Source organism: Diuraphis noxia, unplaced genomic scaffold (genome assembly GCF_037042655.1).
Source record: "Diuraphis noxia isolate RWA-SAM2 unplaced genomic scaffold, SU_Dnox_SAM2 contig0013, whole genome shotgun sequence".
In the NCBI taxonomy this organism is placed as follows: domain Eukaryota; kingdom Metazoa; phylum Arthropoda; class Insecta; order Hemiptera; family Aphididae; genus Diuraphis; species Diuraphis noxia.
The window spans coordinates 546,119-561,787 of NW_028301723.1; the positions used below are offsets into that span (position 1 = coordinate 546,119).

The 15,669-nt window shown below is 28.5% G+C and overlaps 3 protein-coding genes across 3 annotated transcripts; all 3 read left to right on the forward strand.

The window, feature by feature from the left end:
* The first annotated feature begins 4,609 nt into the window (after positions 1-4,609).
* On the forward strand, positions 4,610-5,206 carry LOC149054034 (uncharacterized). Its single transcript, XM_089230686.1, has 2 exons — positions 4,610-4,892; positions 4,980-5,206. Exons 1-2 carry the CDS (start codon positions 4,610-4,612, stop codon positions 5,204-5,206), a joined length of 510 nt encoding a protein of 169 aa, XP_089086812.1.
* A 588-nt stretch (positions 5,207-5,794) lies between these two features.
* LOC149054035 (uncharacterized) lies at positions 5,795-8,196 on the forward strand. The gene is made up of 2 exons (XM_089230713.1): positions 5,795-6,974; positions 7,904-8,196. The coding sequence occupies exons 1-2, from the start codon at positions 5,795-5,797 to the stop codon at positions 8,194-8,196; spliced, it is 1,473 nt and encodes a 490-aa protein (XP_089086839.1).
* A 4,494-nt stretch (positions 8,197-12,690) lies between these two features.
* On the forward strand, positions 12,691-15,572 carry LOC149054036 (uncharacterized). Its single transcript, XM_089230714.1, has 6 exons — positions 12,691-12,919; positions 12,998-13,147; positions 13,402-13,524; positions 13,982-14,232; positions 14,352-14,514; positions 15,445-15,572. Exons 1-6 carry the CDS (start codon positions 12,691-12,693, stop codon positions 15,570-15,572), a joined length of 1,044 nt encoding a protein of 347 aa, XP_089086840.1.
* Positions 15,573-15,669: the final 97 nt, after the last annotated feature.

The window sequence follows — 15,669 nt, forward strand, 5'->3', positions numbered from 1 at the left end:
CTAGCGGTTAATGCAAAATATATGCCAACTGGCAGAATACTTATAACAATACAATGCAGCCTATATGGCTGAATAATACAAATAATAAATATACAGTATGCCAATTACAATTATAAAGAATAATAATACTAATAATAATATAGTTAATAAATTAACCTTTTAAGGCCCGTCGGCCATTATAATAAATATACAAACTCACTGGTGATAGGTCAAGTAGCTGATTTCATCCACGCGACCGTGCCAGGGACGTAAAATAATAAATATAAGGTAATACAAGAGCGCCGCAATTAGCGGGGGTGCTAGGGGTGCATGGCACCCCCAAAAGAGCCCTATCATCGTATTTAGGGGGCCCTTTTCAGACATAAAAGTTTTTAGATTAAAAACTCATATTAACTTTTATTCCAATTTATAACACATGATGAAAATTGAAATTTTTCGATATCATTGTGTAGTTACGTCCAGCATCTAATATTATGTTTTTATAGTATTGATTATACTTATGAAGATAATATTTTATACTATGAATTTTTAACTACCTATGACTTGTACTTAATATTTTAATATTAATATTTAATATTTTTGTATCGTTAGTTTCAATATTGTGTTAAATAATAGTTTTCGACTCCATGCTATTATCAATGATGTTATCTGATAAACAATTGGGGAAAATAATTGGATTAGTGCTATTTTTAGACTAGTTCAGTGTGTGATGACTAATAACTGATAAATGACAATATTTTAGTTAGTGAATACATATTTTGTCTTTCATTTTTGATTTCACTTAAACAATAAACATATAAAATGTCTCTAAAATATGTTCGTCCTAGTGGTGCTCCATTTCTAAAATGATAATTTGTATTTGTATAAATATATATTTTAGATTCTGAGCGGAGCGATGAATGTATTAATTTTACCAATTGTTTTTTTTTTGTGTGTCTGTCATTACGTTTTGGGGCAGTAAAAGTGCTTCAATTTTTGACTTCAGTACCTCGTTCGATCAGAAAGTGAATCTAATTGGTACTTGGGGGGGGGGGGGGGTCAAAAGTAAAAATTCAAATTCTGTTTTGGTTTTGATGTAACTCTAAAAAAAATTACCATAGACAATGAAATTTTCACCGAATGTTTATATAAGTATATTCTATCCACCATGGAATTTTAAAAAATGTTCGACTTAAGTTGAACTATTCATAGGCACATGCAATTTTCGATCATTATTAGATTTTTTTCAAATTAATACTGATAAAAATGTATTTTTTGGGTAGAAGATCTTGAAAATTTAAAACAAGGTTTTAAATATATTGTTACAATAGCAGTTGAAAAATAAAAGAAATTCGTATCACAATTTCTTTTTATAAGCATTCAAAGTTTGAATTTTGACAAAATACGTAAAAATCACGAAAATTCGCAAATTATTTTAAGATAGAAATTCATAAAAAAAATTCTTTTTAAATCTAAGATTTAAAAATTTAACAAGATTCCTTACAAGTTTTCAATCTTTATCACCAAAAAATTTTCCACCGGAACTTCAAATTAAATTTTTATGAGCATTTAAAATTCAAATTTTTACAACATTTGATTTTCACTGAATTTAGCCATTTTCTTATTTTGGTATAACTCTAAAGCAAATGACTAGATACTTGAAATTTTCACTGAATGTTTATATAGGCATTTTATATATTTTATATAATTTTCAAAATATTTAGATTTGTTTTGAGCTGTTTACTGACATTTTAATTTTTCAACTTTTTTGGTTTTTTTTTTCTATAAATATCGATAAAAATGTATTTGTTGGATAGAAAAGCTTGAAAATTTAATACAAGGCGCCTTTCATATTTTTACAATAGCAAGTGAAAAATAAAAGAAATATATATTGGCACCATTTTTTTTTACAAGGATTCAAAGTTTGAATTTTGTCAGCATACGTAAAAATCACGAAAATTCGCAAATTATTTTAAGCTAGAAATTCATGAAAAATTTTCTTTTTAAATCTAAGATTTGAAAATTTTTAATAATCTATAATACATATATCCTAGACAGATAAAGCGTCTTCGCTCAGAATCGTTTTTCGTATACAATGTTATAATATCATTAGATTCAAATTTAATTCCATTCATTACAGTAACCCACTCGGCACTCGTAACCCCTACTATACAGCAGAGCGACATCCACGACTTACCGGCTTTTTTTATATTTAATTTAATTAATTTATTATAATATATTTGTACCCATTTCTATTTCCTATTGCAGTTAGTGAATAATATAATTAACATTTTATTCATTCAAATTTGTAGTAGAATACTATAATAGGAATGCTATTTTAATAAACAGTATTAAGGTACATACCTAATGTAATGTTTTATTTGTACTTACAAATTAAAAAATATCAATCGAGATGAAAACACATATGATTTTAGGTTTACATTTCGACTGGAGGCCTATGCATAAATTATTTGATCTGTTTTTGTAAGCAAAATTATTTAAAATCAAGTGATAAAAATTGTTTTGCTTTTTTGTACTTGGTAGTTGGTATGCACTATGAATAGGCATTATCAGGAAAGCCAAAATAAAAATGTTTAGCCCCCTAAGATGGGAAACGAAGTGTCTTTATTATTTTTGGGTTTTTTTTGTTACCAGAGGGTTTAAACCTACCCTTAATTGCGCTTTTGGTGCTGTTACTGCTATTCAATTTTTTAAGACAAAAGTTTGAAATAGGGGGCCCCAAAATTTGATTCGCACCTGGGCCCTTTTATCTCTAGTTGCGGCACTGAATACAACCCGCACACGTGCGACTACTTGATCCTATCACAACGCAGACAACTTAGAACCAAACATACACATGACGCCTGCAGTAGCATAAAATGTGACAACGGGAAAATTGAGAAGATGCCAATAACAAATACGAATGAGCGAATACAACCTATTAAGAGGAAATAATTAAATACGAGAAACTAAATTGTCTTTTGAACGATACTCACTAGAGATATGATGATGGGTAAAACAAAAACGTGGTTCATAGCAGGAACAAGACAAGAAGATGACCATTTGACACCTTGGACTTTATATAATACGACAAATACGAGAACGGAGAACATGACAATGCAAAGTCAGAAAAGGAAAAAAACGACAAAAAACGGCGATTTATACGAATGAGACTTAAAATACGAAGAATGCCAGTGTCGTCAACACTGGGAACACAACAATATTAGGTGACAAAACCATTGAATGATAAAATTTATCACACATACACTGGGTGGTCAGCACACGACACCAGACACCATCGTCGACCGCGCTGCAGCGATGTGTGATAAGAACAAATATAATAATATAAACGATAAAATTATAGAATTGCCATTTCGGCGCTAACAGATGTTAATATAGAGAATGGACCGGACAGAGATGAAAATAATGAAGAAAATAATATGAGTTTGTTTTTAGTGTAAGTCATATACAATTTAAAAAATAAATAAGCTAATGATATTGTAAAAAAGGTAAAAGTATATCCTATTGTTTTATTTTTATAACAATGTTCACATAATATAAGTGTTTTTAAGTTGTTAAGTGTTTTTATAATTAAATAACATATTTAGTTTATTAGTTATAGGTCTTAACTATTGAATATTTCGTTAATAAAAATAATAATGTATTTTAAAGAAATTACCAAAGATGAGAATCATCAAAGATTTAGATGAGGAGTTTCCTACATTAAAAAAAAATGATTTTGCATTAGGGTATATGGACCATAATCAACAACATAGTTTGAAGCGTTACGGGTACAAAACAATCTGTTTTGATGGTACACATGGTACAAATCCTAATGACTTCATTTTACACACAATTCTGGTAACAGATGTTGACTGTGAAGGCTATCCAGTTGCTTTCTTGTTGTCTAATAGAAATGATGAAGTAGTTGTTAGTGTTTTACTTGAAAAAATAAAAGTTCGAATTGGTATTGTGTCGCCCAAAACCATAATGTCGGATATGCAGATGACATATTTTAATAGCTGGGTAAAAATTATGGGTCCTGTGAAACAAAAGCTCTTTTGTACATGGCACGTACATGAAGCATGGCGGAAAAATTTTTCGAAAATAAATAATAAAGAAAAACGTGTAACTGTTCGTAAAATACTTTATGACTTATCAACAGAATTGGATGAAGAGGAATTTAAGAACAAACTATATACTTTCCTTTCAAATAATGATGAAGACTTACAAAATTTCTTGGACTATTTTCTTAAATATTATGGCCAAAATCCTCAATATTGGGCTTACTGTTACAGGCAATATGCTGGATGTAATACCAACATGAATTTAGAAAGTTTTCATTGAGTATTGAAAGAAAAGATTATTTGCAGATTGAAAGTTAAAAAGTGTCTACAACTGTTTGTGTTATTTGGAAAAATATTTAACCATGAAGGATAATGATATACAAAAGAAACAAATATGAACTAAACGTACAAATAAATTGAAAGTTCTTCGAATAAACCATAAAAAGATCGAAATTGAACCAAAATGTTCTATTAAACCTCTCAGCTTCAATTCCTGGCATATAAAATCATTTACAGATGAAAAAATATACACTGTACTTAAAACTGAACTTAAAGAGTGTTCTATGTATGCAGATGAGTTTACTTGTTCACTTCCTTGTACAATATGTAAAACATGTTTTCATAATTACATTTGTAGCTGCCCTGATCACAGTATAAGAAATAACATGTGTAAACATATTCATGCGGTTTATATGTACAATCTCAATAATGAACAAAACATACATATAGATGAGGATAAAGGTAAAAATAATACTGAGATCGCAGAAGACCAACAGCCAATAGAAAATATGTACCAAAATCAAGTAGAACACTTGGAGAGTGCTCGCCAAACACACCAGGATGATGGTAAGAGTAAATGTGTAAAAAAATAATATTAAACATGCTTAAAGTTCCATATAAAAAATATCCATAAACATTTATTTTTATTTGCAGATATTTTATTGGACCATTTGAGGAACAAGATATTAAAAGAAATTGAACAGTCTTTGCAAAATGTAAAAACAAAAGACCAACCCCAGCAGATCAATAGAAAATTAATTGCACCAATACACGCATTTGTTTCTGCTTCCAATGTTGAAACTGTTCCTCTTACAAAAAACAGATCGGAAAGAGGAAAAATGGCATTACAAAAAAGGATTTTTGATAAAAACAATTTTTGACTTACTACCTATTACATTTAGATTTTTTTATTTTAATATTGAATATGATGCAGTACAGTAAATTTATTTTACTTACTTTTAATTTCATTTGATTAATTTTTACAATTTTACATTTACATTTTTTAAATATGGGGTGTAATGATAGATCGCTTCCACGTAGTACACCCTGGGCAACGTCAATGACCTATGACTAGTTAATTTGACGGCAAAAGATCTATCAAACGACAAACTGTGTATTAATATAATATGTTATATTATGTATTAATAATTTACAACTATATTGTGTTTAAATAAAATATATTATGTTATATGTATTCATAATTTAGAACTAGAATATTGTGTTTCTATAAAATCCAAAATACCTATCTTATCAAATAATCTTATCAAAATATACTGATAATAAATAGTACGTGATAACTCAGATGGATAAAATAATTTGGCTCCACACAAATTTTCCGCCACCGGAATTGAGGCATTAGTTGGCACGTAGATAGTACCGGCTCCGTGCAAACAATTCGTGCGTTAGTAGACAGCGTGTCGCAGATCAGCGCAGTTACCGCCGCGTGCGTAAAACGCTTGGGTCTAAAAATGTCGCGGTGGACTGCACCGATAAACGGGTTGTCGGGGACAACAGTCGCTGAAGTTCAAGGTCAGGTTGAGAGCATAGTGCAGCCGCGTTTTGCGTCGGATCCAATTCTGCCGGTGAAGGCATGGGTGTTGCCAACCATTACAACCGATTTACCTCAAAAGTCATTATCAGTAGATATCAAAAATCGATATTCTAATCTCGCGCTTGCGGATCCGTCTTTTCATTTGACGTCGCCGATCGACCTGCTGTTAGGAGGGGACGTGTACGGTTCTATCATGGACGGGCGGAAAGTGTCAATCGACAGCACATTACCTACTGCTTTTAGTTCGGTGTTCGACTGGATCCTTATCGGCCCGGTCCCCGATCGCGCAAATTGTAACTATCAGTCGTTGCTGGTGTCAATGACTGCGTCGATAGAGGGAATAATGGAGCGCTTTTGGCATGTCGAAGAGCCCGAGGACGCGCCCGTTACGTTTACCGAGGAGGGGTGTTGCGAACAGATATTTCGCGATGAAGCTATGCGTTTGACATCAGGTCGTTTCGCGGTTCCGTTACCGTTCCGCTCGCCAACAGAGACATTTGTTGGGTCTCGAGAAGTAGCTACGCGGCGTTTTGACGCTATCGAGCGTAAACTGTCCGCAAATCCAGTAGTAAGATCGTTATATGTTAAATTTATGTCTGAATATATCGCATTAGGACACATGTCAGTGGCGACCTCTCCCGGACGATATATAATCCATATAATCCCTCACCATGCTGTTTACCGTCCGGAAGTCGACCCGAATAAAATTCGAGTAGTATTCGATGCGTCCGCGCGGTGCTCTCGCGGACCGTCATTGAATGAGTGTTTGTGGCCCGGGCCAAAATTACAACTAGATATTGTGGATGTCCTAACTCGTTTCCGCGTTCACAAATATACATTTACGACGGACATCTGTAAGATATACCGTCAAATTTTAGTTTTGCCGGAATATCGGAAGTTCCAACATATGTTGTGGCGCGCGTCGCCGCATGACGAATTACGTGAATATGAATTGCACACCGTAACGTACGGTGTGAATTGTGCCCCGTATCTCGCCTTACGCGTTCTGCATGCCATCGCGTCGACGGATTGCGAAGGTTTCGATTCTGTACGTCACGCGCTCGAGTATCAGGCATATGTCGACGATGTTTGTGACGGTAGTCAGAAAAAAAAGCCACGCGAAAAATAATCCACAGAATAAAAAGCCATGGGAAAAATAAACCACGGAAAAAAAAGTCAAATTAAAATAATTAAATAATATATTAAAATTAAAGTACTAAATTAGGTATTATTTAAAACTTTTTTACACATTATTGGTCATATTGTATACATAATATATATATATATGTATAAAATTATTAATACACAGGTTATAATATGTTAATTTATTTAAAAATTTTAACACAGTTGGTCATACTGTGATGAAAGAAAATGCTATATATTGAATAAAAATAACTTGATATTTTGTGGATATTATCTTGAAATCAATTGATTTATGTCTTTTACCCTAGATAATGTATGTACTTGGTACAGGGTGATTCTTTTTTAAATGTACATTGCAGTATGATTGTATGAACTTCATTCATTGCTGTTTAGACTCTAATTGTGAATGTAACAGCTCCTTTTGCCATTCAACAGATGTTAGATGAACTAAAATCCGTTAAATTTTTAACAATTATGGTGGACACATCAAACCATAAAAATTTAAAACTGGTTCCAATTCTGATTCGGTATTTTAACCCCCAAGAAGGGGTAAAAATTAAAGTGTTAGAATTTATGAATTTAAAAGGAGAAACATCAAATATTTTATCAGATTACATACTGAATGTTTAAAAAAAATATAATTTATTAAATAATGTTGTTGCATTTTCGGGTGACAACTGCAATACAAATTTTGGTGGCGTCTCGAGAAAAGGCACAAATAACGTTTTTGCAATTCTAAATGAAAAATTAAAAAGAAATATTTCCGGTATTGGCTGTGCTGCTCATATTCTGCACAATGCTATGCATAGTAGTGCTGATATTTTGCCAACTGACATTGAACTCATAATTAATAAAATATTTCAGTATTTTCATATTTATACAGTTCGTATAGAAAAATTGAAGGATTTTTGCAATTTTGTTAGTATTGAGTACAAAAATATTTTAGGATCTGTAAAAACGCGTTGGTTATCTCTACAGCCAGCTGTTTCTAGAATAATAGATTTATATCCTGCATTGAAATCATATTTTATGTCACAAGAAAAGTGTCCTACTACAGTTTTAAGAACTTTTTTTAATGATCCTATATCCATGGCATGGTTATATTTTGTACAAAGTCAGTTGAAGGCGGTATGTGATACAATAAAAAGGATAGAAGGTGATCAGGCTGTCATATAGTATCCCAAGTAACACCGAATATTCATCTAATAGTAGATCATCCTTATTTTTCGTATATTATTGTAATATTACATTTTAACTGGATATAATTATTCATTGAATAATCTATATAAGCATCTTTCTATTCATAATAATTTATTCATAATAAATGAATATTTTATAAAGAATATTGATTCTATAATATTATATACATAATTATGTTTTCATAATTTAATTTAGAACATTCAATGAATAACCTCGAATGAACATTTATAAGAAATGTCCTGTCATGAATGTTCTAAGCATAAAGAGATACGGTGGATATTATGAATATTCATTCTATAATATTATATACATAATTATATTTTCATAATTTTATTTAGAACATTCAATGAATAACCTAAAATGAACATTTCTAAGGAATGATATGTCCTGTTATATGAATGTTATGCAGAAAATATATTATATATAATATATATAAATATAAAGATATAAAGTTGATATCATGAATATTCATTTTATAAGACGATAATATTATATACGTTTAAGTTATAATGATTTTTTCAAAATTTGATTATGAACATCCTATGAATAATCTGAAATGAAGATAGAAACAACTTACTGATAAAATAAACGTCCTGGAATTCCCCATGCGTTAATATCTATAATAATATGTATAATTATATGTGCACTATTGCGTAATGCGTATACATGGTGGTGTGTGTGTGTATCAATGTCATAACCACTCATCACTTTTAACTTTTTAAGTTTTATTAGCACTATTTATTATTATATATGCATGGTGCGCGACGTTTAGCGATTTTGTTATTTTCAAGTTGTATACAACATTTTGTATTAAATATACTTGTCATGTGTTAATTTCAATTGGCATTCGAAAGTTGTTTAATTTGTTGTTTATTTGAATCTATTGGTATCATAACCACTCATCACTTAACTTTTTAAATTTTATTTGCACAATTTATAATTATTATATGATGGTGCGCGACGTTTAGCGATTTTGTTATTTCCATATTTTCAAGTTGTATACAATATTTTGTATTTTAATATATAGTAAGTCATGCTCGAAGTCATGTGTTAATTTCAATTGGCATTCAAAAGTCGTTTAATTAATTGTTTATTTGAATCTATTGATATTCGTCAACGTGAAATACCTAGGTATAGGTATTCCTAATACTGGTAAGTTTTTATTTTTAATATTTTAGATCTATGCGACTATACCTATTTATTATACTGCAGTAATCATAAAAATATAAAATAGTATTTTGCTTTGGTTTACAACTATATTTATTAATTGACTTACTAAAAAAAAAATATCATGTTATGTTTTGTATAATCTCTACTAGGTATGTTATTGTTTTAGTCAAAATTACATAGTGAACATTAATAACAATATATTAACTTTATATTTTAATATGTTGTCTGTAAAAATTAATTATAAGTATATAATAGGTATAGTCCCATTATAAGTTACATTTAATAGTAGATACGGTTTGCACCTTATACACTTAACATATTTTATCTGACTCATAATCCATGGTTTTAATAAGTTTTTATTAAAATACTAAATAGTTATATACTCGTATCAATAAGTGACTTCAAATTATATTTATATTTAAATTTTGGTTATTAACTACTTTATAAGATCAGAAACATGCACATGTGATATAAAATTAGATGTCTAACACAAATTGTGTAATTTTATAATTTATCATAGATTTGTATTTCTAACTTCTTTTTATCTCATTATATAGATATACAGTATAAAGTCTTTCTATCTTATCTACATAGACTTTATCCTCGTAGACTGGCCCTAAGAATTCAAATTCAGTAACATAGGTAGGTATTTTATTAGCATTTTTTTGGTAGCATTAAAATGGATTACAATAAAAAGATACGTTTGACATCAAAATCTCAATTTAATAAAAATGTGAGGCATGAACTTCAAAATTTGGATAATTTGAGAAAGAATAATGCAACATCAACAGTTACTTTCAAGAATCCTAGTTCAGTTGTCCAGTGTGAGCCTAATTCTGCTACTGAAATATCAAATGCGTTATGCAATAATAATGTCACAAGTATACCTTGTCCACAATTATATGAAACAGAAAATGATTCTTTAATATTACCAACAATTTCATCTGTTCAAACCTCCAGTTTACTCTCAAGTTTACCTGACAATGTTGTAAATAAGGACAGCAGTGAGTTAGAGAACTCAACAATTATTTCTATTCCTGATCAATTACGAGCATGGGCAATTAAGAATAAAATTACTCATGTTGCTTTGGGTGAACTTCTATTAATTCAAAGACAAATACCTAGCTTACAAAATTTACCCAAATGCCCAAGGTCATTTTTAAATACACAAAGAAAAACTGTTTTGAGAGACATAAATCCAGGAAAATACTACCATTTTGGTTTAGAAAATGGTATTATCAGTATGCTTGAAAAAATTGATTTGTCCAATATGAGTGTTATTAACGTTGGAATTAATATTGATGGTTTACCCCTAAGTGACTCATCATTAAGTCAAGTTTATCCAATTTTATGTTTGATAACTAATACCAATAACTTATTATTTTCTTCAAATATTTTTTGTGTAGGCATCTACCATGGCTACGATAAACCATCTGATTTTAATAACTTTTTAGAAGAGTTTGTTAATGAAGCTGTTAATTTAACATTAAATGGTATACATATAGGCACTAGACATTTTAATTTTAAAATTGTCATGTTATTGTTTGATGCTGTTGCTAAAGCAAGTGTTTTAAAAATCAAAGGACATAGTGGGTACTCGTCATGTTCCAAATGTACTCAAGAAGGAGAATACCTGGATCATGTTATTTTCCCTGATATTGATTTTATTAAAAGAACTGATGAAGATTTTTTAAATCAATCAGATCCAGAACACCATACTGGTCATACTATCCTTCAGCGAATTCCTAATTTAGGTTTAGTTACTGAAGTCCCACTAGATTATATGCACTTAATATGTCTAGGAGTGGTTAAGAAATTGCTAGTTAACACTTGGTGTTTTGGGCGCCCCCCTCATAAATTACCATCAAGGATTGTGGGGATCATATCTGATTCGTTGTTACAATTAGTTAAATATATTCCTCTCGAATTCGCAAGAAAACCAAGACCAATTAAAGAGGCTAAACGGTATAAAGCCACAGAATTTAGACAATTCCTGTTGTATACTGGTATAATTGTTTTAAAAAACAATTTAAATGAACAGAAATATGATCATTTCTTAACATTACATGCTGCAATCCGTATATTGTTGTCTGATACCTTATTGCCAACTATGACTGACTATGCTGAAGAGTTACTAAGGCATTTTGTTGTTTCTTCTAAATTAATTTATGGTCCTCAAATTTTATCTCACAATTTTCATAATTTACTACATTTGACTGACGATGCCAGAAAGTACGGAAATTTAAACTTATTTAGTAATTTTTCTTCTGAAAATTACCTACAGAAAATAAAAAAACTTTTAAGAGCACACAACAATGTTTTATCACAAATAGTACGACGGTTTTCAGAAGAAAGATCTTTACTACAGATATCACCTACAGTTAAAATTCAGCCTAATAGTTTTAAATTAGAAAAAATATATAATAATGGCATTTTAATTAATGATACTACTGACCCTCAGTACAAACAAGTAACTTTTTCTAACTTTAAACTTTGTTTAAAATTGCAAGATTCGTGTTGCAAACTAAAATGTGGCACTATTATTGAAATTAAAAACTTTGCCTATTGCCGGACATCGAATGAAGTGGTTATTATTGGTTTGAAATATAATAATATATCTGACTTTTACACAAAACCTTGTTCTTCATCAATATTTGGAATTCATGTTGTTAATGAGTTAAGCAAAAGTTATTCACAATGGCCATTATCAGATGTCTATCAAAAATTAATACGTTTGCCCTATGACAGAAGTTTTGTAGTTATACCATTACTACATATTGAAAATTGATATTATTTAAAATCTTATTTAATTTTCTCTTTCACATTTTTAGTTTTTACTTAACAATTTTATTTGTAAATATACCTATTGAACTGTTCAATATCTGTTCGATAATTATCATACTATATTTTATTTATTTTCATTACTATATTATTATGCAAGCTGTCTACAAATATGTGTTTAGTTATTTAATACATTATAAAAGCATTCACTTTATATATATATATATATATATATATATATATATATATATATATATATATATATATATATATATATATTATATAATATAAATTTTATATTGATTATAGATCATGTCTGCAGTTTGTGGGTGGTATGTCGTTAAATTTATTCATGAAAAAAATACTATCGAAGTTATTCCAAATAATTGGATGATAAATTTTGATACATGTCTATGGCCTTCACATATTGGCTTAATAAAGACGCAAGCAGCAATTAAAAATAGATTAACTCCAAATAATGATTGGTCTTCATATGCCATTAAAGTGATTTGTACAAGAATGTTTTCAAATTATAATGAAGTCTCTAAATTTGCTAACAAAACTCTTGCAGAAACTTCTTCAGAATCTGACACACCAAAATTCTCAACTATTTTCAAAAATCGTAAACGTACAAATGCAAACAATAACAATGTATTGAATAAAAAACATACACTGCAGGGTAATGATGAAAGTAGTGATGAAGAACAGCCTACATCTTATGATGTACCACCATATCCAAAATGTCCAAGTATGTTTTATATTGATATCTGAATGTAATGTTCTCCTAAACAATGTTTTTATTCTATTATCTGTTTATTTCATTTAGGTTTAGAAACAATCGTAGAAGAAAAAAACAACACAGATGAAATTAATTATTGTGATGAAGATGAAATTACTAATAATATATTACTAATTGATGATGACTATAATGTTTTTGAAGAAGGATTAAATAAGTCTGATTTACAACAATCCTTAGGTAAGTTTTGTGCTTTATATAATAATTTATACATTAAAATTCATTTTAAAATACACCTATTAATTATTATACATATTATATACCTATAATGGTTTGAAAGTAAATTAATTATTACATATTTTGGTTAAATCATATCAAAGGACACTGAATATTTTAAACTTTAAATTAACTACCTATGTATAAATTATTATACTTTTATTTAATTCATAACTAATTAAATAATTAAATGATATTCATTTATTTATGGTTTACAGAAAACAACTCTGCAGATTTGGAAAAATCTTCTAACTTACTTCTCGAATTACCGGCTGAAGTAAACAAAGAAGCTGCTCTAATCAATTCATCATTATCAACTACAAATAACTGTAGTGATTCAGGTACAAACAAAACATATAATTTATTTAAAAAAATTTAATACAAAGTTTTTGGACTTACGTATGAGAAATGTATATTTAGTTTAATTTCAATATAGGTAAAATACCTTTATTATCATATTATCAAGCTGATTAATAGTTTACTATTAATAAATAATGCTCATTTTATACAATTCTAGTTTTTAACAATCACTTGGATTTTTAATATTTTTCATTGTTCTATAGAATATTTATACATGTCTTACTTTTTCATTTCAAAATATGTTTATATTTCATAGTTTATTTTCCTAAGAAAATAACCACTATAATTGTCCTAATAATAAATTGTTCGGGAGACATTTGTTGATATTAATATATATTTATTATATAATTTATTAAATAGGTATAATAATACCTAACTTATATTTAACTATATATTATTGATATTAAAAAATTTTTTAATAATATTAAATCCTAACAGAATTCCAAAGGCAAGTCATGAGACAGCTTGTTACTCTGAATGCCAGATCTGAGGAACATACAAAGTATCTCAATGTCATAATGGTTATGGTTAACGACCTCAAAGATAAGTTGAAACCTCTAGATGAAACATCAATAAATGGCCGCCCTGAAGTAGAAAATGTTTTTTCTAAATTTCCTGTATCTGATGAGAATTCACTAAATGAAATAACTAACGACTTGAATAATAATTCTTCACTCTATGATCAAATTGTAAGTTATGTTAATACATGACATATATATATATTTGTTATACTTGTAAATCTTAATATTACAATATATTAAGTATCATATCAAATATGTCTTTAAAATATGATTCATTAAATGTTTAGGTTAAAACTTTAGCATTGATTGGAGGATCATCTTTCAAAGAGTCGGTCAGGCGCATCTTAAGAAAATTGATAACTGATAATTATGCTAAATCATTTAGTTATACTGGGCATAAGAACAATAAACTACCATTTAACAAAACTATTTTGGCATCATTACTCACAAGTAAATATGATCTTTTTAAATATAAATAACAAATTTATTATTTATTTACTTATTTTCAAAATACATAATTCAATTTAATCTGTCATTTTATTGATTGCTACTCAGCCCTTAAAATATCCAAATGTTCATTCCACACAAATAGTCTTATTAAAATCAAATTAATCTAAATAAGAAATCAATGCTATAAAAACTAGCACCAATTATATTTCTTCAGCCAATAACACATAATATAAATTAAATAATAATATGTATAAATATATTATTTCATTACTGTGAACAAAATTAAATTATTATTAATTAATTTATATATTAATTTACTCAAATTAATAGTACAACATTAATAACTACAATTTCAATAATATGTTTATAAGAATTAGTTGAAGTTACTATAAAAAACCATATATAGCATGAATTATTAATTAAAATATAAATTTACAGTCAATTTCTTTAATGTTAATACCATACATCAATAAATGATTTTTAGATTGAATCCAAATTGCATTTTTTTTTAAATTAAAAAAAAATAGAACCTATTTAACAAACTTGAAGGTTCAATAAAATAAAATTGTGATATAGTAATTTAAACACACTAATAAAAAAAATATAAAAATATATGTATATATATTATATATCTCTATATAATCTAAAATCAATTAATATATTCACAACCAATGGATATGAGTTTTATTATTAATAGAATATGATATTCATCATCAAGTAGTATTTTGGTAATCATGTATAGGAATAATTATGAGTTATTCATATATTATTTAATTTTAAATACCCAAAGAATATTCTATAAATAATTCAAATTACTATATGAATATTCCTATAAGACTATTTATAGTTGATTCAATGAGACCGAATATTCATGGACTATCTATAGTAGACTCATTTTGCAATTTTTTCCTAATATATGCATATTCATAGAAGATCTTTATGTGAATGAAGAATATTCTTTACATATTGCATATATTCTTAGTGAATATTCTATTAATATTTTATTAACATCCACGTGTTACTTGGGATGCGGTCTACCGGTGAATTTACGAGTATAGTATGCGGTCTACCGGCGATTTACGAGTATAGTATGCGGTCTACCGCGAATAAATAAATTAAAAATATCATAATATTATAGTATAATTATTGTAGTAG

Coding starts and splice junctions, on each gene's coding strand:
- LOC149054034 (XM_089230686.1), top strand. CDS start 4,610: ATGTATGCAGATGAGTTTACTTGTTCACTTCCTTGTACAATATGTAAA. Junction 4,893..4,979: donor CCAAACACACCAGGATGATG/GTAAGAGTAAAT, acceptor TTTTATTTGCAG/ATATTTTATTGGACCATTTG.
- LOC149054035 (XM_089230713.1), top strand. CDS start 5,795: ATGTCGCGGTGGACTGCACCGATAAACGGGTTGTCGGGGACAACAGTC. Junction 6,975..7,903: donor TGTCGACGATGTTTGTGACG/GTAGTCAGAAAA, acceptor ATATTTATACAG/TTCGTATAGAAAAATTGAAG.
- LOC149054036 (XM_089230714.1), top strand. CDS start 12,691: ATGTTTTCAAATTATAATGAAGTCTCTAAATTTGCTAACAAAACTCTT. Junction 12,920..12,997: donor ACCATATCCAAAATGTCCAA/GTATGTTTTATA, acceptor TATTTCATTTAG/GTTTAGAAACAATCGTAGAA. Junction 14,233..14,351: donor CTTCACTCTATGATCAAATT/GTAAGTTATGTT, acceptor TTAAATGTTTAG/GTTAAAACTTTAGCATTGAT.